Source organism: Lissotriton helveticus, chromosome 1_1, assembly GCF_964261635.1.
Source record: "Lissotriton helveticus chromosome 1_1, aLisHel1.1, whole genome shotgun sequence".
NCBI classification, from domain to species: domain Eukaryota; kingdom Metazoa; phylum Chordata; class Amphibia; order Caudata; family Salamandridae; genus Lissotriton; species Lissotriton helveticus.
Window position 1 is genome coordinate 1,463,503,332 of NC_136057.1, and position 27,471 is coordinate 1,463,530,802.

At 47.1% G+C, this 27,471-nt stretch overlaps 1 protein-coding gene across 1 annotated transcript in view; it reads right to left on the reverse strand.

Moving 5' to 3' along the window:
* The window catches only part of COQ10A (coenzyme Q10A), a 144,794-nt gene that overhangs the window by 27,972 nt on the left and 89,351 nt on the right, over positions 1–27,471 (reverse strand). The window contains 4 exon segments of the mRNA XM_078686157.1: positions 13,450–13,551; positions 13,907–13,944; positions 13,947–14,083; positions 14,315–14,470. Coding sequence (XP_078542283.1) covers positions 13,450–13,551; positions 13,907–13,944; positions 13,947–14,083; positions 14,315–14,470 — 433 coding nt within the window.

Here is a 27,471-nt window from a genome sequence, read left to right on the forward strand (position 1 = left end):
GAGCGACGCATCTGTCACGATAGTCTGCGTGGGAATGTCCTTGTGAAAGGGAACCCCTCTGAGGAGATTCTCCGCTGAACACCACCACTTCAGAGACCGAAGAGCATGCAGAGACAGTCGTATATTGTCGTCCCAAGATACTTTCCTCTGATCCCACTGATCCTCCACGCACTCCTGCAATGGTCTCATGTGCAGCCGTGCGTGTGGCGTGAGGAAGATACAAGAGGCCATCGACCCCAGTAGAGAAGACACCGTCCTCACTGTTGTAGTTGGAGCGGTCATAAGAGCCTGAGCCTTCCGAAGGAGTGATAATCGTCTCTCCTCTGGAGACACGCTTGCTGACAGCGTATTGATGGAGTCTCCCAAGTACTGTATGCACTGGACCGGAGTCGGGACAGACTTGGACATGTTGATGTGCAACCCCAGCTTGTTCAAGAGAACGCACGTCTTCTGGAAGTGCGCGGCCTTGATCAACCAATCGTCCAGATACGGGTAGACGAACACCTTGTTCTTCCTTAGGTGTGCAGCTACCACTGCCATGCACTTCGAGAATGTTCTGGGCGCAGACTTCAGCTCGAATGGCAGTACTGTGTACTGATAATGATTGGCGCCGACTTGGAATCGCAGGAACTTCCTGTGTTTGTGTGCAATGGGCACATGGAAGTACGCTTCCTGTAGGTCTATGGCACACAGCCAGTCTCCCTGTTGCAGCCGAGGATAAATCTGATGCAACGACAGCATGCGAAACTTCTCTCTGCGAATCCACTTGTTTGCTTGTCGCAAATCCAGAATGGGCCTGAACTCGTTCTTGTCCTTTTTGCGGACCAGGAAGAACCAGGAGTACAGACCTCTTCCTCTTTGAGACAGAGGGACGTATTCTATCGCCCTTTTCCTCAACAGGATATCGGCCTCCGCCTGGAGCTCGCGCAGCTGAAACTGCGAGCTGACCGGAGGAATTGATGGAGGCAGGCTGGTGAACCGAAGACTGTATCCATTGCAAACAATATTCAGCACCCACTTGTCCCGAGTAATTTTTCTCCACTCTACCAGAAAAAATTGAACACTTCCCCCCACCGGAGCGGGTAACGGATGTCGGGGAAGTAACCGCTCAGGGTCTAGACCCGGCCGCACCCTGGTTCGCTGTAGAGGACTGCTGACCTCCTCTACCCTTCTGGCGCTTCTGGAAGGGCCTCCGGAACTGCTGCTGTTGTTGCTGCTGCTGTCCCGAAGCCTGTTCTTGCCCTCTGCCCTGCGCCCCGAACCGTCTCTGGAACGGGTGGTAGGCTTTTTCTTTGGGCTTCTCCAAGCCCACAGCCGTCAGAGTCTCGGCCTCCGCCTTCATGCGGGCCATCTCATCATCCGCATGTTTGCCGAACAGGGTCTCCCCCGAGAAGGGTAGATTAGCCACTCGCTGCTGGGCCTCCGGCTTGAGTGATGTCAGCCTGAGCGAGGCATGGCGTCGCTGGTTGATCCCATGACAAAACCCATGGGCCGCCAAAAGAGAGCCATCAGCGGCCGCGCTGATGACCTGGTTCGAGACCAGCATCCCTTCTTTCTGGATCTCCAGGAAATCCTCCCTCCTATCTCGTGGCAGGAGTTCCGCGAACTGCTGGAGGGATTCCCACAGGGCACGATCATAACGTCCCAGCAAAGCCGTATCGCAAGAGGCCTTCATGGCCGTAGATGCTGTCCCACAGGCCTTCCTGCCAGCGGAGTCGATCCATCTGCTCTCCTTATCAGGAGGCACAATAGAAGACTGCAAGGTAGAGTGTTGTTTCCTGGCTGCCGTCACTATAACGGAGTCCGGAATCTGGTCTATCCGCAGAAAAGCCGGGTCGGAATCCGGAGCCCTGTACTTCTTCAGAAGCCGGGATGGAGCGGCTTTCGTCACTGCAGGCGTGAGGAACAGCTCCTCCGCAGGCTCTACCAATCCTGGTACGAGCAGTAGTAAAGGACGAGACAAATGCTTCTGATGCAGCGTCTCAAAGATCAGGGACGTCGTAGGTGTTCGAGCCGTCACCGCGATTCCCAATTTTGCTGCACCCCTCAGGAGGACGTCCTGGAACGTGCTGATATCGTCCACAGGAGACACTCTCGTCCCCGGGGAGTCCGACAAAGTCGGTGAGTAGGACCGGGTCCTGGAAGAGTCCGTGCGGGACCGTGATCCGCGCCTCCTGTGGCGCCGTCTTGACCTCCTGGAGGATCTCTGACTACTGCGCGATCGCCCCCTCCGTCCGGAGCGGGATCGTGACCTCTTTGGCTTCGGTCGCCCTGCCGGTTCCACTGGGGCGGGTGACTGCTTGGCTGTGGCTCTCGGCCGAGGGGTCCCCTTAGGAGTCGGAAATCGTGGCAATGAACCTGTCCTCGGAGGAATCGGAGGAGGCTTATCAGCCGGCAGCTGAGGTTGAGGTGGAAGCTGAGGCTGGGGTTGAGGAGGAGGAGGCGGAAGTGGAGGCGGGCTGGGAGCCCGCGGAGGAGGTCCTCTCGGTAACGGAGGAGGAGGAGGAGTAACTGTCTTCGGCCTAGCAGGGGTATACACAACAGACTACACCGAGCCCGGTGACCCGCCCTCCTTACTAGGCTGGGACTTTGGGGAGTCTCCCAAAGGCACTAGACGCCTGTCAGACTGACTCCTGGCGCCAGAACTCCTTTCGCGCCTTCTCGGCGTAGAAGAACGGCGACCCGACGGCGAACGTCGGCCCCTCGACCGCGAGCTCCGTCTCTTCGACGGCGAGCGCCTATTTCGCCTCGACTGCGACCCCCTTCGCCTCGACGGCGACCCCCTTCGCCAGCGATCTCCTTTGCCTCGACGGCGACCTTCTCCTCGACGTCAATGATCCCCTCGACGACGACCTTCTCCTCTTCGCCGACGGCGAACGGCGGTGTCGCCTCGACGGCGAGCCCTGACCCCGGGCCTCTCGACGTCGATTACTCGACGACGGCTCCGACGATGACGACGACAAAATCCTCACCAGAGATCTCGACGGCGGCCTGGTCAAATCCCTGACGTCGAACATCGATGCCGCTTCGACCCAGAGCCCTGGGGATACGGGGAAAAGACTGCAGTCATCCCTCTCGACGCCGTAGTCGGTGCAATCAACACAGACGGAGAATGGGGACGCTTGCTGGTCTTCCTGCCCCTGGGGAGCCCCCCAGAGGCCTTAGCATGGGCAGACGAAGCCCCTCCAGACCCACCATGTGCCTTCCGTCTTCTGTCTTCGAGGCCCTGAAGCCTGATCTTCATCCTATCCCTCAGGGTCCTGCTAGAGAAACCCTGGCAGATGTCACATATCTCTGGGACATGGGATGAAGGAAGGCAGATGATACACACCTTGCGTGGGTCAGACTTGGCCTTCTTCCTGGAGCACTCAGGGCATTTGTCGAATAAAGCAGGCATATTTGACAATAAAAGAGTGCACCCAAAGACAAACAGGAAGAAACAGCAAAGTACTTCAAGAAAAGCACTCAAGTAATTTGAAAAAAGTGAAAAAATCACCAATAAACCCTTGAAAAGGGAGAGCTCAATGCTCTAGGGTCCTGCTTGCAGGAGCCGGAAAAAAGAACTGAAAGTATAAGGGACCTGCAGTGCATTCCGGGATACTGTGAAGTTCTCTTAAAGGCACAGTATCCTGTTCTGAGCCACATAATGGCAGCCTATGGTGTTTGTATGTCCATGTCTTCCTCTCTATCATTCCAGAGGGATTTTGCTGGTAAAGCAAGGGAAATCTGGACAGGCTTTGCTGTTAGTGGATTTTTGGTGGAATTTCTAGTCGAAGTACTGGACAGTGTAGCATGTGGATATAGGCTGCATTATCGGTCTTTAATTCTCTCTTAAGTGTCTGTGCAGTTCTGCATTTTTCGACACCTTAGGAGATTATTTTTGATTGCTCCGGGGTCCACGCACATGGGCAGGACTATTCACTAGATTATGTCTATACACAGCGATCCCCTACTACAGAACTTATTCATCCAATAGAGACTTGTAGCCATAGATTCCTTACCTTGGAAGAGATACCCAAGCAATACCTTCCCAGAGGTGAGTCTGCAGAACGAATTCACACTAGCAAGTTCTGACTGTCCAGGCAGTAGTGCTTGATGAATGTGTGCAGGGAAACCCACATTGCTGCCTGGCAGATGTCCAGGACCAGAACTAAGCATGCTAACGCAGTGGTCGCAGCCTTAGATTTGGTGGAATGAGCATGCAAGCCTCCTGGGGGTTACCTCTTCGCCAGTGGGTAGCACATTTTAATTATGGGACATCTATTGAGAGATGGTCTGTTTCGGGACAGCTTTCACTTCTTGGCTTCGACATACCCCATGAAGAGTTGGTCGTCCACTCTGAAATCTTTTGTGCAGTCAAAGTAAAACAACAATGCTTTTTTTCCGTCTAAGGCTTTTCCCACTGTTGAACGATATCTCGTACCACCTCCGGATGGAGACGCCATTTGAGATACACTCAGCCTCTAAGGCTGTGTTTGTCTGCCCAGGCATTCAGAGAGCCCGCCAGATGTTAACCCACCAAGGACATGCCCTGACGTTCCAGCCAGCTGCAGAGACACAGGGCCTCTTGACAACGGGTCCCCGACCCCAGCCAGCCATTTTTTGCAGTACCACATGGCAGTGGTGGTGTCCATGAACAACTGCACTAACCTTCCCTTGATGTAGGCTAGAAAGGTTTTCAATGTCAGCTGGATCGCACGGAGCTCCAATAGTTTGATGTGGATTCTGCATTCCGCTGGAGACCAGTCGCCCCATCCCAGGCATGACGCATCAGTCACCACTGTCCGATCTGGTTAGAGAACGGTCTACAGCTGACCCAATTGCAGTTTGTTAACCACCACTCTAGATCTTTTACTGTTCCCTAAGAGACGGCAGTTAGGGCATTCCTTCCTAATACCGATTTGCAATGGTATGTATGAATATTTTGCAACCAATTATGGTTGCAAAACATTCATTTTTTTACCGACACCTCAAGGCTGGTGGAAACTATCCGCAAACGGGTAGGGGTCCCCATGAATGATGATACAAATATTTTTTTAGGAGAAGGCAGTGGTCAAAATGTTAACGTTTAATTTTTTTCTTTTTGAACAAATCCCGTTTTCCTTGAAGGAAAATAGGCTGCATAAAAAAAAGATTGCTTTATTAAAAAGCAATCACAGACATGGTGGTCTGCTGACCCCGGCTGTCCACCATCCGAGTGATAGCTGCAATTCCTAATGGTTTGCAAACTATGACCTACCTCATTAATATTTATGAGGTAGGTCTATTGAGAAACACTCCTGCCCTGATTGCAATGCGATTAGTGAACTAAAAGGCAAGTTAAGGACCATGTGTACTCTATATTTGGGCTAGAGTCTTATTATGCATGGAGCAAACATTTAGTCTATTTAATCAAAATAAAGAGGTCTTTTTTGTACAGCAGAAATGCTGAACTCACATATTTGAAGGTGCTCTCAAATGTGATAATGAACAAAAGGGGGACTCTTAAATAAAGTATTTGCCTTGAATCACACAATTTGAGACCTGTTTACGGGTCAAGTACATTACATTTAGGTTGAGTAGGTTATTCAGGTTACTAGACCTGCAGGTCTACTAAGGTTTTTAGGATTTTTCAAGGCCTGTTGAATATGCTACTTACCAGTATGCATCTGTTCTTGGCATGTAGGGCTGCTAACATTCATATCTTAGCATTAGATCGCCGCCTAGTGTTGGGCTCGGATGATTGCACATTGTTGTCCTGGAAGAGTCTTCGAAGTATCCTGAGATAGGTGGCTCCTTCCCTGGACTACAGTGCGCATGGGCATCGGCTCCATCCCCAGATTGTTTTTCGCCATTGTGGCAGAAGATGGAGTGAAAAGTGTAAAGGATGTCCATGCTAATGAATAAATACAATAGTATATCTGCAGCTGCGACAGGCACCGGGGAGGAGGGTGGGCGATATGAATGTTAGCAGCCCTACATGCCAAGAACAGATGCATACTGGTAAGTAGCATATTCAGTTCGAGGCATGTGGGCTGCTAAATTCATATCTTAGCATAGAATACATAGCAGTCCCTCCATCAGCGGCGGTTGCCCGTGCCAGCTGCAGAAACCTGAAAAAGTGTCTTGAGAACAGCCTGTCCTACAGCTGCTTGCTGCTTGGAATGCACATCAACACAGTAGTGTTTTGTGAAGGTATGTGGTGTGACCCACGTGGCTGCTCTGCAAATATCCTCTAAAGGAATGTTCCCTAGGAAAGCCATGGATGCCCCCAGTTTGCGTGTGGAGTGCGCTCTGGGGGGTATTGTTAAAGTGCGTTTGGCTTTTTGATAACATATCTGGATGCACTTAACAATCCACCTGGCTATCCCTGCTTTGGAAATTGGGTTGCCTTTGTGTTGTGGTGCGAAGGCAACAAAGAGTTGTTTTGTCTTTCTAAAGGGTTGTGTTCTGTCTATGTAGTACATCAACGCCCTCCGTACATCTAAGGTATGGAGCATTCTTTCCGCCACCGTTTGCGGGTTTTGAAAGAATGCTGGTAAGTCAATAGTTTGGTTTAGATGAAACTGTGACACCACCTTCGGAAGGAATTTGGGGTTAGTGCGTAGCACTACCCTATTTGGATGAATTTGAATGAATGGCTCTTGGATTGTGAGCGCCTGCAGCTCACTGACACGCCTCAGAGACGTAATAGCTATAAGGAAAGCTACTTTCCACGTAAGGAACTGGAGTTCACACGAGTGCAGTGGCTCAAATGGTGGTCCCATCAGTCTGGTGAGGACGACATTGAGGTTCCACACTGGAGCTGGCGGTGTCCTTGGGGGAATGACTCTTTTCAGACCTTCAAGGAAGGCTTTAATGGCGGGCACTCTGAAGACAGAGAGGTGCTGCCTGTTCTGAAGATAAGCCGCTATGGCGGATAGATGTATCCGAATGGAAGTGTACGCCAGATTGCACTTGTAAAGATGCAACAGATAGCAGATGATGTTGGGGATAGATGCATCAAGCGGGTTGATGTCATTGGCCGTACAGTAGATGACAAAACGCTTCCACTTCGCAGCATAGCATGCTCTAGTAGTTGGTTTCCTCGCCTCCTTGATGATGCTCATGCATTCTGGAGGCAGGTTAAGGTACCCAAACTCTAGGACCTCAGGAGCCAGATCGCCAGGTTGAGCTGTTGCGGATCTGGATGCTGAATTTCTCCATGGTTCTGCGTCAAAAGACTGGGCGTGAGACGCAGTCTTTGATGCGGCACCACTGAGAGTTCGAGGAACGTGGTGTACCATGCTTGGCGCGCCCACGTTGGAGCAACTAGGATGAGAGTCATCTCGTGCTGCCTTAGCTTTCTTGCGACCAGCGGTATTAGAGGGGCTGGCGGAAAAGCGTACGCAAATTTGCCTGACCAGTTCATCCATATCGCATTCCCCTGCGACTGTGGGTGAGGGAACCTGGCGGCAAAGTGTTGGCATTTTGCGTTCTCTTTTGTGGCAAACAGGTCTATCTCCGGATGACCCCACTGCTGGAAGTACGGGTGGAGGACAGATGGGTGTAACTCCCACTCGTGCATTTGATGGCTGTACCTGCTGAGCAGATCCGCCATCTGATTGTCCTTTCCTGGGAGGTGTTCTGCCATGAGGAAAATGTTCCTCTGAATGGCCCACTTCCACATGCTCTGAGCCAGATGAGACAGCTGTGGCGAGTGGGTGCCTCCCTGCTTTTGAATGTAGTACATCGCGGTCATGTTGTCCGTCCGGACTAGCACGACCTTGTTGCACAGATGTACAATGAAGGACTTGAGCGCCATGAAGATCGCCATCAGTTCCAGATAGTTGATGTGCATCTTCTGTTGCTGCGTTGACCATAGTCCCTGCACTGTGTAAGTGAGCACATGAGCTCCCCATCCCTGGAGAGATGCGTCCGTTTTCAGGACAATCTGCGGCACAGGCTCTTGGAACAGTCGGCCCTTGCAAAGGTTGTGTGGAGTCCACCAATGCAGAGAGTCGTATGCCCGACTGGTAACCAACACTAGGTCTGTCAATTGTCCACGAGCCTGTGTCCACTGATTCGCTAAGCACTCCTGGAGCGGGCGCTTGTGTAGCCGTGCGTGAGGGACTATGAAGATGCAGGAGGCCATCATGCCTATCAACTGCATGAACACTCTCGCTGGAAGCGAGTGTTGTGGGCTGAACCTTTGGATCAGGGCCTGCATGCTGTCTATCCTGACTTGGTTTGGCTGAGCCATGGCCGTCAGGGTGTTGATCGTTGCACCTAGGAACTGCCGGACATGTGCCGGCTGAAGATGCGATTTTGGGTAGTTTAGGGAGAAACCCAGATCGTGAAGAAGGTGAATTGTAGTTGACATGTCCGCGGCGCACTGCTGCTCTGACTTGGCTTGTACGAGCCAGTCGTCTAGGTAGGGGTAGACATGGATGTTCTGCCTCCTGAGGTGCGCCGCTACTGTCGCCAGACACTTGGTGAACACCCTCGGGGCTGTTGTGACTCCGAAGGGTAGGACCTTGAACTGGTAGTGCCTGCCTTGAATAGTGAACCTGAGGTATTTCCTGTGTGACGGGTGTAGTGGAATGTGGAAATACGCATCCTTGAGATCTAAGGTTCCTAAGAAATCTCCTTGGTTTAGCAAGGGAAGAATCTGTTGCAGTGTAAGCATGTGGAAATGTTCCGATAGTATGTACAGGTTGAGGGGGCGTAGATCTAGAATGGGTCTGAGAGATCCGTCCTTCTTTGGAATAAGGAAGTACAGGGAATATACCCCTGTGCCTTCCTCTCCCACCGGCACTTGCTCGATTGCTCCCTTTTGCAGCATCACCACTACCTCCTGCTGCAATAAGAGCAAGTGCTCTGCGGACATAGGCCTTTACCTTGGCGGGATGTTGGGTGGAGTGGACTTCAATTCTAGGCAATAACCATACTGGACTAGTTGTCTCACCCACCTGTCTGTGGTGATGTTTTTCCAGACGGGCAGGAACTGCTGCAGTCTCCCCCCGACAGGTGTTAGGTGGTCGGGGGGCAGTGACAGAGAGTCACTGTTTGCTTGGAGTAGAGGAGCGGGGGTTGTTCTTTCCTCTGCCGCGACCTCTGTTGCTGTTATTCCTGTAACCTCCCTTGTTCTGTTTCGTGAACGAGGATTGCGCTCCACCTTTTGAGAACTGGGATTGTTGACCCATTTGTCCTCTGGTGACCCCACGTGCACCTGAGCGACGAAAATTGCTGCCACGAAACTGTTGAGACTGCAGGGCCCCCATGGATTTAGCAGTTTCCGTGTCCTTTTTTATTTTCTCTAGGGTGGTGTCAACATCTGGACCAAACAGACTATCAGGATTGACCGGTTGATTAAGAATTGTTGTCTGAATATCCGGTTTAAAGCCTGAGATGCGTAGCCACGCCTGTCGTCTCAGCATAACGCTAGTGTTGACAGCCCTAGCAGCTGTATCTGCAGCGTCAAGCGCACACTTGATGGCTGCGTTTGAGATTAGCTTCCCTTCGTTAATGAGCAGTTGTGTAGCTTCTTGGAACTGTGGAGGCAGGTGTTGGACAACCTGTTCTAGGGTGTCGTAGTGTGCCCTATCGTAACGCGCCAAGAGCGCCTGTGTATTGGCGATGCGGCAAAAGTTTGATGCCTTTGCAGCTACTCTTTTGCCCCCTGCCTCTAGCATTTTGGACTCCTTATCCGGGGGAGGAGCTTCACCCGTTGTCTGGGAGTTGGCACGCTTCCTGGCATTGGCGACCACAAGAGAGTCCAGTGGCAATTGTCCCGGGATGTAGGCGGGGTCCGCAGGTGCAGGCCTGTACTTCTTTTCAATGCGAGGGTTGACCACTCTCGCTCTTGTAGGCTCCTTAAAAATGTCCCCAGCATGTTTGAGGACTCCTTTTAGCATAGGAAGTGTCTTTACTGTCCTTTCAGAGACTGAAAAGGTGTCGAAAAGGAAGTCTTCCTCAACCGGGTCGGCATGCATGTCCACATCATGATTGGCTGCCGCCCTTTCAAGTAGTGCATGAAAGCCTGCTGAGTCCTCAGTCGGGGATGCACGTGCATTAAAGAGCTGCGGGTCCTGCCCCACACCCTGGGTGTTCTGGTCACCAGTGTCATCGTATGAATCCGGTTGTGCATCAGGTTCATCGATAGGGAAATTGTACTGCTCGTCCTCATAATACCCCTCACCCGCAGAGTGTTCTGGGGAGGGAGTAGGGCTCCGTCTTGGAGGAGGCTGGATTTGCTCCGTGAGGCCTGAGGCGTCAAGGGGCACCCTCTTCTTTTTCAGTGGGATGACATAGGAGTCCACTGGCTCCGAAGTGATTTTCCTCTTATAGAGGGTCAGCTTGCCTGTGTCAGCGTCGATGAAATGCTCTGAATCGTCTTCTGATTCGAGTACCCGACGTGGAAGCGGGCCAGCCGACGAAGAAACTTGTTTCGGAGCCGGTTTGGTTGAAAACGCTTTCGGCGCCTCCTTAGGTGGCAAAAGAAAGAGAAGTTTCCCAGAAGGCTTTGCTGGAGTGTCCTTTTGCGGCTGCGGCGATGGTATCGGAGCCGACGGGGCAAAGGCTTTCTCCCTGATTCTTTGCAGTGAGTCTGCGATGAGGGACGTCTCACTCACAGTGGGTTTCGTCGCTGACGAGGATGGTCTGATCGGTCCCTCGGATCCGACGTCCTTGTGGGCCTTGTGCGCTTTGGGCACGGAACCCGTCTTCACCGCCTCCGATTCCTGAGTCCGGGGCGCAGACTTCTTGTGCGTAGCCTCCTTGGAGCCGACTTTGGCGGGCTTGGACGGCGTCGTAGCCGCTGACCCGTGCCGACCATCTTTCTTGGAGGACCCCTCCTCAGCCGTCGGTTTCGATTTTGCAGCATCGGAATCGACGGACTTCTTCGGCTTCTGCGGACCGGAGGTCGACGGAGCCGATGGGGTAGCGGGCACCGTCTTTTTCACCTGCACGGCCGCCATCTTAGGGACACTCGAGTCCTTAAGTTTCGGTTTCGTTTTCGGGTCGGCCATTTTAGGTGTCGTCGATCCCGATGGTTTCAGTTTCGTTTTCGAAACAGTCTGCTCAGCAAGCGAGTCCGTAGCCGGGCCCGAAGGCGGGGCTGTGGCTTGCGGCAACGGGTCTTGGGTAAGGCCGACAGGCGATCCCGTGTCCCGGTCGGTATCTTCGTAACCTTCGGGGCAGAGCTCGTCCCCCGAGCTGTCTGCCGCGGCCCCATAAATCTCATCGTCGTCTCCTACCTCTTCGACGTATTCAAGGCCTTGACCCGCGACTCCGTCGTCGTCTCCCGGATCCGCCTCGACCTCCGTCTCTGGTGGGGAGATTTGTAGATGGTGACCCTGGACCTCTTCGTCCTGGTCGCCGAAGATGTTCTCCGGATCCGGGGCCGCTTGCTTAGCTTCCAAGCGCACCGCGCGCCGAAGCTTGAGAGTTTTCTTGGAGCGGAACTGCGCACACAATTTGCACTTTCCGTCGTCGTGGTCAGGCGAAAGGCACTTGTTACAGACGGGGTGTAGATCGATGTGTGGGTACTTGGACCCACAGAGCGGGCAGTACTTAAACGGGCTCCGCTCCATGTCCGAAAAGGCTTGCAGTCGTGTCGCGACCAGAAGGCCTCAAAGTTCAGAGAGCGAAGAAAACTCCGCTTATTCCGGCTCCAAGAGACGGAAGACTCGAGACCGTGCGCAGACAATACCGACGCAATGAAATCGAGGCCTTTTGGCCGCTAAAAGTTAGTTTTACTTGGTTCCGACAGTAAGACGTCGAGACCACATCCGAACCCAATGGCGGAAAAAAACAATCTGGGGATGGAGCCGATGCCCATGCGCACTGTAGTCCAGGGGAGGAGCCACCTATCTCAGGATACTTCGAAGACTCTTCCAGGACAACAATGTGCAATCATCCGAGCCCAACACTAGGCGGCGATCTAATGCTAAGATATGAATTTAGCAGCCCACATGCCTCGAACATTTTATTACCATACCTTACTTTACCAACACCCATGCCTCACATGGCCTTCAGCTGTGTGCAGCCTTGGGTTGTATGCAGGGCCTGGCCAAGGGCGCCCAACCCTCGCACACAGCCTTTGGCTGTTTGCAGTGTAGGGTTCAGCACAGGGCCCTGTGCCCAACCCCCAGCAAACGGTAAGCCATGCGCAGTGTGAGGTTAACTGCAGAGCCTGGTCTGTGCCCACTCCCTACAGGCTCTTAACCCGCTGCTGTATGAGGCTCAAGGACCCACAACCACCCAACCCCTGTCGCGCACACCGAATGTGTGGGGTTCACCCTTTGGGCAGCAAACGCCCTTTCATTTTTTATTCTTGTTTGGTGCCAGGATCTGTCGATCCACACAGGGTGGGTGGCGGATATAGCACATAGGTTAGGAAGTCAGGGTACTCCTGTGTTTTTAAAAAAAAAAATTCTAGGAGCCGGGGACTAAGTCCCAAGAGGGCGGCTGCAACATTTTCTTCAGATTGCAGCCAGCCCATGCGATTTCCTATTTTGGCCTCGTGGAAGTACCGCATTGCTATATTTATACATTTTTAACCTTATTTTCTCAAAAACGACTGAACAGATTTCAATTTTCTTATGCAACACTGCATGGTGAAAATGTGTTTTAGGACCCCCCACTGCCTTTCTTCCAGCCCGTTTACGGATCACCCCAAAAACAGCAAAAGCCATAGTGTAATGCATATATTATACAAAAAATAAAAAAATGATATGCTTATTCATAGGGGCTTCCAGTCTGCCTTCTTTGTCCATTGGATTGTTGTTGTATCATTCACATTTTTCTTCGGCCCACTTTGCATACACATGGGTCACAGGCCAGCCTACTTCAGCCATTGGCTAACTTTACTGTGACAGCACTCTGTCCGCTCTTTCATAAGAGGCACATTAGTGACAAAGTGCAATGGCAATGTGTGCTTTATTAAGCCCCAAAAACATTAATGCTTTTAGACAACTGTTTTTCATGTTGCCAAGGGCCCGGCAGCCCACGCAACAATACAGTTTTACAAAAACAGTCACAAAACAAAACAAGCATTGACAACACCAACAGGCTGCCAGCTAAACCCAGACTTCTTGGCTTTGCAAATGCTGGTTTTAAATGGAAATTTCCTAGAACGCCTGTATTTTTCCAGATAACTAGAATTTTTAAATTTTGGCTGGTGATTTATTATAAAAAAAAATAAAAAATCGTTTAGACTGGCTACAGTTAAACATGGATCCCAAAAAATTGGAAGAAACTTTTTTACCTGGCAAGTGCTCGATGTGGAAGAGGTACGTGTTCAATGTTCAAGACATTCAAAGTAGACCAATTATAGCGAATAGCACTGATAATATAAGAGCAAGACCAGAGCCCACGCGGGCCATTTTGTCAATTAAATTTACCGGACTATATGGGCCTAAAGTCTTGATTTGCTCCCTAAAAACGTGTGCGTCCAATTACCAGAAAATACATGCACTGGCTACTTACTGAGAAATCTACTGTGCAAGTACGTGGGTATCCCGGGATGCCAGGGCTGAAGCGCCAAACCGTTTCCAGGTGATTAAAGAGACGCCCGTCAGTGCACACAGCCTGGGACAAAAAGAAAGGAAAGCTATTCGAAACAAGGTTAAAGAGGACAAAAGCACTGCCTGCTTCCTGGCAGGCACCCAGTTTAGTAATATTACATAAGACGCTCGTAGATCATTAGAGGATTAATCACGGTGGCATCGAGCCCTTTGCATATTTCCTGAGGCACGTAACAAGACTGGCTATCAACATAGTAGGTCCAAAGCATGTCACAGGACTCAAAACACCCACAAACATATTCAGCCTGTAGAAGAATATTACCTTAAAAACAACCCCACAGTTTGAATTGCCAATCCTGTACCCATATGAGATCCCAGAATCCCCACCTTGGCAAAAGGTGAGTCGTTCTGGAACATACCTTTACCAGATGTGGTCGGACTGTGGTGATGATCGAGGTGGGGGGAATCCCACCTCGAGTTGGGCTTTGGCATGTCCAGTACGCTTGGAGACAACTAATGATTTCTTGCACCAGGGAACAAACTCTTTGTACGCATCCACATTGGAGACCACCTCGTACATCTCAGTCATGGAATAGCTAGTGGAGAGGGGGGGGGAGGGGGGAGAAGAATAAACTTTAAAATCAAGATAACAATGAAAACTAATTTAAAAAACTGACCCTGGAGAGACAGGTTCTAGCAGCCCATCAACAGGTTTCAAAGCACTAAGATTAGGCAAGTGCAGGAGGACAGGGAATGCTGACAGTATGAATGCAGACAGCATAAAAGAAATTCCAATAGTCTGAGAAAATAGAGTCAGGACGCATTACCCCATGATCCTCCTCTCGGAGTACTCTTTCCTCTTGTTGGTCAGTGGCCCTGTAAATCCAAGGAAACTTCGGCTTTGCTGGATGGCTGGATCAAGGTCTACAATGCAGATGGCTTGAGGACTTCTAGTCATCAGGATACCACAAGAGGAGAGGTGCCTACAGGAGAGGAGATATTGGAGAATGATGAGTGCACAAGATTTAAGATACAGTTGTGTACTTAGTTTGTACAGCAATAAAGTAAAGCCTGTGGTCTGCATTGAAGCACATGCTGATAACATATTTGGCGAAATCCACATTCAGTCAAATGTACTGAGAAACAGAATACTGCAAACATGGAAGAAGCCTTGTTGTGAGCCAAGCACTAATGCGCCAACAAGAGTGGAATTTTCGAGGTCAAGCAAATAAGAAACAGGGAGATGCTTTTACCAAGTAAAAACTATGAGAATTAGCAAGGGCTAGAGCCATACAGTCGAAGGAAAGTAATTGTTGTCTGGTAGCAAGGGTGTATATCTCCCATGAGTATTAATTCCATCTTCTTCTCCTGTAAGACCAAAAATAACTTCAAGAAGAATCTTCCCCATCCCCTAGCTTATAACGGCACAACCAGATTAGAAAATGATAAACTGTTCAAATCTTTCAGATTGTAATTTCTCATACAAAGAAAAAAAACAAAACAACGGCATTGATAAGAAACACTATATTCTCTCTAGAACTGGATAAGTCTACAACAAGCACTGGCTATACCAATGTGTCTGGCTTGCAATGTAACGCATCCTTGTAATACATACAGGGTGGAGCCATTATTCCATGCAAGTGAAATTTTGAAAACTAAATAACTGAAAACTACTTCCAGTGTTACCATACGTGTTGCATCAGGTCCTGCAACCAACAAGTTTAGAACTCGCTATAGACAGCTAAAGCAATGCGAACAAGCAATGGCTAGGTCAATAGGTCTCGCCTGTGCAAAAGCTTTTGGCTCTACCAATATGTTTTAGCCAGGTTGTGCACCAGCGGGGCTTCGGTTCAGCATGGCTAAAAATTAGTGGGGTAAATGAGTGGTGTGCAGTGTCGTAAAGTAGAGTGTCGTAGAGAGAAGTTGAATGGCATGGAGTGATGTGAAGTAGAGTGTCATGGAGTGACATTGAGGGAGTATCCTAGAGTGTGAGGGCATAGAGTGGAGTAGAGTTGAGTGGAGTAGAGTTGAATGGAGCAGAGTTGAATGGAGCAGAGTTGAGTGGCGTGGAGTGGAGTAGAATACAGTGTTGTGGTGTAGGGTAGAACAGAGTAGAGTGGCATGGAGCAGAGTAGATTGTCAGCGTGGAGTGGCATACAGTGGGGTAGTGTAAGAGAATGGAATGGCACAATAGAATGTTATAGAGTGGAGTGGCATAGAGTGGAGACATGTACCATAGAGTGGAGTGGAATAGAGGGAGTTGCGTTGAGCGGAGTAGTGTTGTAGAGCGGTATATATAACACTACTCCGCTCAACGCAACTCCCTCTATTCCACTCCACATGTATATATATATATCTATATCTATATCTATATAAAACAATCTCAGCTTTCTCTTGCCTGGAGCCCAGTCACGGATACCGACGGCGCAGAAGAGTATATATATATATATATATATATATATATATATATATATATATATATATATATATATATATATATATATATATATATATATATATATATATATATATATATATATATATATATATATATATATATATATATATATATATATATATATATATATATATATATATATATATATATATATATATATATATATATATATATATATATATATATATATATATATATATATATATATATATATATATATATATATATATATATATATATATATATATATATATATATATATATATATATATATATATATATATATATATATATATATATATATATATATATATATATATATATATATATATATATATATATATATATATATATATATATATATATATATATATATATATATATATATATATATATATATATATATATATATATATATATATATATATATACTCTTCTGCGCCGTCGGTATCCGTGACTGGGCTCCAGGCAAGAGAAAGCTGAGATTGTTTCATATATATATATATATATATATAGATATAGATATAGATATATATAGATATATAGATATATATATTACCTACTGACGGTCGCCAGTAGGTATATATAGTTAGGATTTTTTCCCTATGGGATTTTTGAAAATTCTATGTCTAATAACTTTGGCGTTTGTGGATGGAATTGGCTGAAATTTTCAGGAAAATGGCACATTTTGTTTCTGAGCAGCCCCTGAAAATTTTGGGGGGGTTCGTCAAGGGGGGGCCGAGAAAAAAGGGGGGTCCCAAAACGCGTTTTTCCCATGTTAATTTCCATAGGGCGGTTGGCCTCACTTTTAGCCCGAACGGCTGAATGGATTTGCACGAAACTTGGCAAAATTGTAGGGACTGGTAGCCCGATGTGCCTTTTGTAGGTCTCAATATATGTGCTCCAGTGGATTTTGAGAAATTAACGTTTAAAAAAAGATATATATCTGTAACAGCGGACTGGGCAGCGGCCCAGGACGCGTACTTTTCGCGCAACGGAGCTTTGTGAAGCGAAGCTGATTGGTTCTCCGGCGTCTGTCAACATTCCAAACAGTCCGTAGCGGCCGCCATCTTGTCTCTCGGTAGGATCGAGAGACAAGAGGAGGTCAAAACAAAGGGGGAAATAACTATAAGGGGGCATAGTAGATCCTCGCTGACCCCCTAGGTTTGATGTGGAGGTTTTAAAAGGGCCCCGCGGGGCAAAAAAAAAATAATAATAATAATAAAACGGCTGAATGGATTTGCACGAAACTTGGCAAAATATTAGGGACTGGTAGCCCGATGTGCCTTTGCTAGGTCTCAATATATGTGCTCCAGTGGATTTTGAGAAATTAACGTTCAAAAAAAGATATATATCTGTAACAGCGCTCCGCTTCGCGTAACGGAGGTTTGCGAAGCTGATTGGTCATTCTGTCACTGGGCTATAGTTGGGCTACATCTGGCTGATATTTGGGCTACATTTGTTTTTTTGTGTGTCTGGCGGCCATCTTTGGGCTACATTGGGCTACATTGGGCTTCATTGGGCTACATTTGGGCTCCAACATATATATAGGCCAATGTAGCCCAATATATATTTTTCAAAGTTAATTTTCGTAAAAACCACTGGAGCATATATCTTGAGACATAGCAAAGGCACATCGGGCTACCAGTCCCTACAATTTTGCCAAGTTTCGTGGAAATCCATTCAGCCGTTCGAGCTAAAAGTGAGTCCAACCGCCCTATGGAAATGAAGGAAATGAATGGGTAATTTGTAATTAGCAAATAGCTAATCGCAAACTAGGAATGGTAAAGAATCGCTATTTATTCCTTAAAGTTCGCTATTTAGGAAATGCAAAAAACTTTGATGATACATATGGCGGTTCATCTCTAACAAGATAAGAAGCATAGGGATACATTTATGATGACTGGCGCATCACCAGGGATGTGTTAGTCATTCTGTGCCGCTGTTCCGTCACCTATGGTGTGCTGCATTTACAATGCGGCGCATCATGGGGCAAAAACAGCACAGATGCGTGATGTATCTGTGCCGTAAAGGTGGCGCATTGCTGGAGTTGTATCGCAAGTGAGATGAAGCTCCAGCAAGGGTCGGGGGTGCCCCTGTCGCAGGGTTTCTGTTCTCACACAGAACTGTGGACAGAGGATTGGAACCTCGGCGAATTAGGGTGTCCCAAAACTCACGTTAGTAATCAAAAACTCCTTAGCAAGCTAGGTACAGTGTCACATTGGATATAACAAACTCTCAATGTTTAGACAATCCAGAATATGAACTTATAGTACCTCAGGATACGTGGAACTCATGAACAGTCGGTCGTTATATATTTCTTAGAAACCAGAACATGGAGTTAAGAAGAACACATGTGTATTTGAAATGTTTATTTACTAATGCCGTCTTCTCAGGCGTAGTATCTTAGATAATACAAGTACACATATTATCAGTAGCAAAATTACCAGCATAGTTACTAGTACATAAAAAGCGAATGGTGATAGTATGTTAACATGCTGTAAATGAATAAGAGTTAGCAACACTTATAAGCAGCCGCGGGCCGTGGAGGGAGTTACGGTGGGGCAGGGAGGCAGGGAGGGGGAGGGGCAAGGTAGAGAGGGCTCCACCCTGCTTCTCCCCCTCCCCGCCTCCCTGCCTCACCGTAACTCCCTCCACGGCCCGCGGCTGCTTATATCTCACCCTCCCTAATACACATATTATATTATTTGCTAAGAAGGTCTCTTTGTGTTGGTTTAGGGCGTGCCCATACTTTAGTGTCTTACATTTGAAGGAATCACATCAGCATACACCAGCTCTCTCTTCATGTGAACCGCATCAACTGTTGTGTATGTGTGTTCGGCAAAGCAATATAAAACCCGCCTCATGCCCAAAATTGGCAGAAGTTGCACTTATGTTATGAGTATGAAGTCGTGGAGATCAGACCTCATAACAATTCTGTATCGTGTTGTTCTTGAAACTTTAGCACTCGCTGTACAGATATAGTTTAACAAGCAAAGCAGATAGTAGAGCAATAACATATTATTCTCATGTAAACCACGATGAACTACTAGGTGGAAAGCTAAAGCAACAACTAAGTGTCGTGTGCAGAAGTTGCAAAAAATGAAAAATGGCGTTTAAACCGGTAATGAGCCCATGCTAACTTAACACGGTGTAAAGATATCCAGGACCTAGATGACACCTCCCCATGATCCGGAAACGAACTGAATAAGATAATAGAAGTGCTATCTCATGAGAGCAGATTGCAAGTTTATATGTGGACGGTCCGCAAGGTAAAGCATTAAAAACTAGGAAAATTTAATGCTAAAGAAAAATAAAATAGCCAAGTATTTTATCGAGTCTTAAGCCAATAGGCAAGGTAAATAATAAAAACTTGACAAATAAGTCAATGAATTGTCAATGAAATGCTAGTACTCAGCATATCAAACATGAAAAAGGTCTATGACATAACTGTGTATGCAAAATAAGCTGCAACAGCCTCCAATAGGAAGTCACCGTCTTCATCCGAAAACAGTTCAGCCATCCAATTTAAAAGCGGAAAAGAACATACGTGCTCTCCCAGCACCGGATCCTCTATCACCATCAGAGGACAGCTCGGTGGGTTTTCAAGAAAGCTCTGTTCCAAGAAAGACTGTGCTGCCGCCAGTAAATTCCAGGGACCAAGTAGTCCATGCATCAATGCCACAGCCATAATCCTTTCGCCAGGACAAACCAACTCGTGAGTAATGATAGGAGTCATCAGCTGATTAAAGTCGACGTCAGGAGAAACCGGTCCGCAGAGACACAAATCAATGGCCCAATCGAAATCACAGGTCAGGCAGTGAAATACAGGCTGGACACAGGTGAAGTAGGAGAATCGAAAAGATAATCCATATGCCGTGCTTAATATCGCCAACGGCATTGTGCCATAATATTCTAGCATGCGATTGCGGAACAGTGTCAGCAGCTGCAGGGTGGGAGGTTGCATAGGAGGGACATCCATATTTAAAAATGTAAAAAAGCACAAGAGCGTCCGCTGGTAATGCAAGTAAAAATGCCAATCCACGAACCAGAGTGGAGAAAATAGAATGAAAGGAAGCAGGGATGACTCCAAAGATTTTCTCAAATGAAGTCACGAGACCACTGGTAACAACTTTAAAAAAGTGCGCCAGGGCCTTTGTGGAGGATGCGTTAAAGATAGTCGGAACCATCTTGCTGAAATTGAAAGGCAAATCTGAATTGTAAAGGGTCTGCACCTCTGTACGGGTGTTCGCTATGTGAAGCACGAAAGTTTCACGGGCCGAACTCAAGGCCACCTCTCTGTGAGACAAAAGAGCTCTTATTCTTGCCATGCCGTTGAAATCTGTCCCAAGGTTGGTATTTGTGGCCAGTTTGAAAACTCCCTATGTTCATGTGTGGGAGGAAATAGAACATTTCTGCAGCAAATAACCCGTTCACTTACTGTTACGATAAAAGGAATACTTTTAATTAACTCAGAACAATCTTCATTATTGAGCATCAAATAACTACCATTTTCCAACAACTTGAACGTTGGGATGATAGCAGGAACTGGCGTGCCTTGCAACACGCAAGCCATATTTGGTCGGTGTTTGTTGCATGAACCGTGTAACTGTATGTGCCTACACATTAGTGAATGATCTGGCGTCTCAGTGCATTCCTCTCCATTCAGATGGGGGGCAGCATTCAAAGCAGATCAGTGTGCATAAACACGAAAATGTTTTTACTTACCACGTACTTGACATTCGACAGCTTATGATATTTGCTATTAAAAAACCATTGAAATTCACTGAAAAAACCATAGGTTATAGACCATATATAGTTAGGAATTAGCATTTACAAAACCTTGAAAATTCACCGAAAAAACCATAGGTTATAGACCATATATAGTTAGGAATTAGCATTTAAAAAACCTTATTTTACTCACACAAAACCATTGAAATTCCATATATAGTTAGTTGCACTAACTATATATCGCGCACCCGCAATCCACTGCTGATCATGTCACATATTACATCATTCATGACATGGTCAGTGACATCACTGATGACATCACTGATGACATCTCAAATGACATCACTGATGACATCACTGATGACGTCTCATTTGACATCATTCTTGTGCTAATACGATAAACCTCTTCAGACTCTAATATAACCTTAGATACACTCAGTGTATACAGACACTCACACACTGCCACTCATCCATGGAGTTACTCACACACCCAGTCAGTCATGCAAAGAAACAATCTCACCTCCATTTCTTCAACTATACAGTTATACACACCTTACTTATTGAAACATATACTAACACATATTTACTCTCTTATACAATCCCTGATACAAGTTCACAATGATCGATACAACCACTCACTCATTCAGTGGCTCTCATGCACAGTTATTTATATATGCCAGCTCTCACATGTACTGTGTTTTACATATGTACTTACTATGACATGTAGCATTGAGATATCCATTCATTCATCAATACACTCATGCACACAGTCAACTGCCCATGTAGCTGTTTCCACATGCACTGTTGAACTCATACACCTAGTGAATAAACTGCTCACACATCTATGCACAGAGTCACACACCTTCCAGCCACCCCCACACAAACTCAATCTCCCATAGAAATACTTGGGCAACCAATTAATAACACATATAGCCTCTTGTATAGCTAATGATCAACACATGCAGCAGTTTACATCACAACAGACATAATGATGCACAAATTAAGACAGTTTAGTCACTAACCCATGCATTCAGTGAGACACATTTAATCACTCACTCATACAGTCAGTCACGCACCTACTAAATCCTTCATCCAGACACTTATACATCCACTCATTCTTCAATATGTAAGACATATTTTAACTTTACAGAAACATACAGTCACTGGATGTTGTCAGCAGTGATGTCATCAGTGATGTCATTTGAGATGTCATCAGTGATGTCATCAGTGATGTCACTGACCATGTCATGAATGACGTAATATGTGACATGATCAGCAGTGGATTGCGGGTGCGCGATATATAGTTAGTGCAACTAACTATATATGGAATTTCAATGGTTTTGTGTGAGTAAAATAAGGTTTTTTAAATGCTAATTCCTAACTATATATGGTCTATAACCTATGGTTTTTTCAGTGAATTTTCAAGGTTTTGTAAATGCTAATTCCTAACTATATATGGTCTATAACCTATGGTTTTTTCAGTGAATATATAGATATATATATATATAGATATATATAGATATATATATATATATATATATATATAGATATTATATATATATATATATATATACACAGAATTCGTCCTCCAACCACGCTCCAAGGCAGGAAAATTACACGAGGCAAACCCAGATAGATGGTGCAGTTAACACCATCACCACCGCCACCGCCACGACGCGTTTCAGCCCGCGTAGGGCCTTGATCACATGACGTGTGTGGGGTCACCTCCCTTTTAAAGTGCAAATATGTACTTCCCCCTTCCGTTGCCTGATATATAGACATAAAAACGATACTTGGTTTTCATAACTGCATAAATATATATTTTATATGTATACCTCTGTATAAATACCAAATTAAAGTTACCTGGAGTCGTTCTTAAAGAAATAGGTGTCGTAAGACAGCCTGACCAACTGCTGCATTCTCTTGGCTTGTTGATTGCAGGCAGTAATGTCCTGTGAACGTGTGGACATTGTTCCATGTCGCAGCACGGCAGATATTTTCTAGTGTCACTCCTGCAAACAATGCTGTAGACGCTGCCACAGTTCTTGTGGAGTGAGCCTTGACCTCTCTCAGTAGTGGTCTGTTCGATTTGATATGGCAGAAATGGATTGCGGAAGCTATCCACCTGGAAATTGTGGCTTTTGTGACTGCTGCACCAAGCATGGTTTGACCGAAGACCACAAATAATTGATCAGATTTCCTGAAGGTTTTTCTCCTTTGCAGGTAGAATTTCAAACATCGTTTGATGTCCAAAGAATGTAGTGTTCTTTCCACCGATGTAGTAGGATTTGGAAAGAAAGTTCTCAACTGCACCGGTTCGTTTAAATGGAACTGTGATGGTACTTTAGGTATGAATGTTGGATTAGTTCGAAGAGTGACATAGTCTTTAGAGAAATGTAGGAAAAGTTATTTAATAGTGAATGCCTGAATTTCACTAACTCTTCTGGCACACGTTAAGGCTAGAAGAAGGGCGACCTTCCACGTGAGATACTTGATGTCTGCTTTATGAATGGGTTCGAATGGATGTTCCATCAGTTGTGAGAGAACCGTATTGGATTTCCCATTCCGGTGGAGGAGGCCTAACCGGAGGATAAGCTCGGAAAAGACCTCTCATGAACTGTTTGATCAGAGAGGACGAACATAGTGAGGGAATGTTGGCCACTTTCTTAAACCTGGATAGAGCCGCTAGATGGACTTTTATGGATGAAAAAGAGACACCAGAGCGAGCCAGATGCAGTAGATAAGGAAGAATTTTCTCTGCAGGAGCTTCAATCGGGTGTATACCGTTAGAGTCACACCAAAAGCAAAGCCTCTTCCGTTTAAGACGATAAGTCTTCAATGTGCTCTGTGCTCTTGATTTTTGCAAGATGTCACGGCAATCCTGAGGAATATGAAGGTCATGAAATTCTAAGAAATCAGGAGCCATGCGTGCAATTTTAGAGATTGAGGTTCTGGGTGAAGTATCTGTCCCTCGTTCCGCGACAGCATTGTTGGAGTTGGAATAAGACGGATTGGACGGTCCTGGGATAGCAACAGAAGTTCTTGGAACCAGTACTGGCACGGCCACCGGGAGCAATCAGGATGAGACGGCTGCTCTCCAATTTCATCTTGCGCAGCACCCTTGGAATCAACGGGATCGGGGCAAAAGCGTAAGCACAGATCCCCGACCATGAGCATGGACAGGGCATTCCCTCGTGACCCCTGTTGAGGGTATCTGCTGGTGTAATACCGGAATTTCTTATTTTGCTTTGTTGCGAACAAATCCAAAGCCGGCTTGCCCCAAGCCTGGAAAAGCCCTGTTCACCTGAACATGCTCTAACTCCCACTCGTGGCAGTCTGATAGGAACCTGCTGAGTTTGTCCGCTATTGTGTTGTGGAGGCCTCCGACATGTTTTGCTTTGAGAGTTATGCTGTGAAGTGTTAGCCAGTCCCATAACTCCTGAGCTTCCTTTGACAATGTCGCTGACCTTGTCCCTCCTTGTTTGTTCACGTAGAACATGCTGGTGGTATTGTCGATTCGAACTAATACCGAAGATCCTGCAATCCTTGGAAGGAACGCTTGCAATGATAGGAAGATTGCCCGCAGTTCCAGACTGTTGATGTGTCGTTGTTTGTACTTCTGAGCCCATTTGCCTTGTAAATCTTGGAGAGGACCTCCCCATTCCTCCATTGACGCATCTGTTGTCAGAACGAAGCCTGGTGGTTTCTGTATGAACGCGAGTCCTTGTGTCAGATTGGGTAACAGAGACCACCATTGAAGAGCATCCACCATTCGTGGAGTGACTTTGATGACGTCGTCGAAACAACCCGTCGCTTGTTTCCACTGAAGATGCAGTTCCTCCTGTAAAGGTCTCATTTTCAGGCATGCCAAGGGGATGAGATTTATGGCCGAAGAACACATTCCCAGGAGCGAAGCGAACAGGCAAACAGAAAGTGACTTTCTTCTTGAAACCGGACGTGCCGATTTCTGGAGGCGAAACTGTCTTTCTTGAGACAAGAATGCCTTGCATTGTATTTTTCTAGACGTGCTCTCAGGAACGGCAGGATCTGCTTTGGATGTAACTGGGATTTGCTTATGTTCACAGTTAGTCCCAGAGATGCAAAGAGACTGCGACATGTTGAAATTGCATTCTTCACATTGGTTAATCAAAGGTCCTTCAAAGCCCAATCATCCAAGTACGGGAAGACCTGGATTCCCCAAGAACGCAACGTTGCCGCTACAGGAGCCAGGCACTTTGTGAATATTCTTGGAGCCGATTTGAGCCCAAACAGGAGCACTTTGAACTTATAATGGGCGCCAGCCACAGTGAATCGGAGATACTTTCGATGTTTTGGATGAATTGGGATGTGGAAGTATGCGTCTTCCATGTCTAGGGAAGCCATAAAATCTCCCTCGTTCAGGCAGTTCACAATCTCTGACAGGGTGACCATACGAAAACCCTGTTTTTGAGGAACCTGTTGAGGTTGCGAAGGTCCAGAATTGGTCGGCACCCCCCCCCCCCCGATTTCTTTTTGATGAGGAAAAAACGGGAGTCGAAACCGGTCTGTTTCTGAAGAACCGGGAGCTTTTCTATAGCGTTCTTGAGAAACATTGAATAAGTTGCCTTGAACAATAAGTGAAGACGAGGGGGAGGGGGTCCCTTGGGCGGAGTTGTTGGTGGCTTGGTGACAAATTCTAGGGTGTGCCCATGATTGACTAGGTCTAACACCCAGCGGTCGGAGGTAATTTTTTGCCACTGACCTAGGTAGAAAGACATTTTTGCACCCACAGGGAGGGAAGGAAATGAGATTGGCGCCCGGCTGCACTCACTTGTTTCTATGAGTCTCGCCCTTGATTGTTAGAGCGTTTTCGGCCTCCTTGGCGAGAGAAACCAGCCGTATTAGATTGGCGGTACGATGACTAATAATTTTGCCGATATTGGGGCTGATATTGTCTGCTTTGCTGATGGTAAGCTCCTCTAGAGGATTAACCACGCCCTCTAGCACCTCTGAATGTTCCCCGTTTATACTGTAAGGAAACCAAAGATCTTGCAGTATCAGTATCGGTCTTGATTGCTTGGAGGGCTTCATCAATATGTTTACCAAACAGAGATTCGCCGTCGTAGGCTATGTCTAATATCGTGGTTTGGACTTCTGGTCTGAAGGTGGTAGCCTTGAACCAACCTTGGCGACTGAGAACTGCAGCACCAGCCAATTGCCTGAACTTTGTATTGACTATATCCAGAGCGCAGTTGATGGTTTCTGAGGCTGCACGCTCTACCTCCAACAAGATCTTTCTAGCCTCCTGCCGCTTGTCCTCTGGGATAAGGTCAATCAGACCAGCCATGTCCAACTACATTTGGCGATCATAACGTCCTATGATTGCCAACGAATTCGCTGCCCTGATGGAGGCGGCAGCCGTGGTTGAGAACTTTTTACTAATGAGGTCAAGACGACGTCCATTTTTGTCCGGCGGTGTAGTGATAGGTGTGGCCGGATTTTTAGACCTTTGTTGGGCGGCCTGTGAGATGACCGAATCCGGCCTGGGGTGACCAATGAGGCAGGATGGGCTGTCACTCGGAGCACAATACTTTTTATCAATTTGTGGCAGCACTGCAGGCACGGAAGCAGGATTCTTCATAATTTTGATGCCCTCAGTCCAGATGTAATCTATTATTGGAATTGCCCTGGTAACTTTCCTGGCTTCCTCTTTGAAATCGTGGAGGAAACAATCAGTTTGTTCCACAGACACTCGAAGCTGAAACCTAGTAGCAGCTCGCTGCATGAGGTTATGAAATCCACCTATATCTTCTGGAGGTGACTCAGATGGTTGTGGAGTTGGTGGAGACGGCACGGGAATAACATAAGAATCCCACGGATCCAAGTGAGGGTTCTCCGGCAGCTCACCCTCTTCAACTTCATCCGAAGAAGTGTCCGGAGATCGAGCAGGCTGGACAGACTGAGGCCATTGAGGAGGTTCTGCACCTGGAGACATCGGTGCCAGGGCCTGCGGTTGAGGTATAGGATCTGGCACTACCAGAGTCTGGGGTGGTGGAATGACTTGCCGTGGTGGGAAGCGCTGCCTATAATCAGCTAGCATGGCCTGTAAGTCCTGAAGGAGGGTAGGAGGCAGATGGCTGGTCTCTGAAGACCAAGAATGCCTCTGGTATCCTGTGTGGTGAGGAACAACAATATCCTCCTGGTAGTAGTGTCCCGTGTAGTCGTCATCTTCCTCATCTTCTTGACATTTAATGTTCAGCTCTGAAGGATGACGAGCTATTCCAAAAGGTCCTTCATCGTCATCGTCCTCATAGTCCTCATCCTCCTCTTGGACATATGTGTCGAGGAGATGAGATGGGTGAGATATAAGAACAGTCTTGTCTCTGGGATGATTTAGGTTGGAAACCTTTCGAAGAGATAGGCGTTGAAAAAGTGTGCACTGGCACTAAAGACTTAGCAGAAACGGGTTCTACTCCTGTAGATGGTATGGTCGAGGATGAGGGTAAGGAAGATACATTCACCGTCGATGGACTCTTCATCTTAGTCGTCGTCGAAGGGATCATCGTCGATGAGGCAGAGGTCGACTGATGCATCGTAGACTGACTCAACGTCGACGCGGCTATCGACGACTGAGTCAACGGGACCATCGTCGACGGGCTCGACGTCGGCGGGGCACTCGTCAACGGACTGGACTTCTTCGTTGACGGGACACTCATAGACGGCACAGTGGATGTCTTCGTCGACGACGGAAGCTTAGTTGACTGTAACTTCGTCGACAAGTGGTTAGACAGCTTAGTCGATGAGGCTTTCGTCAAC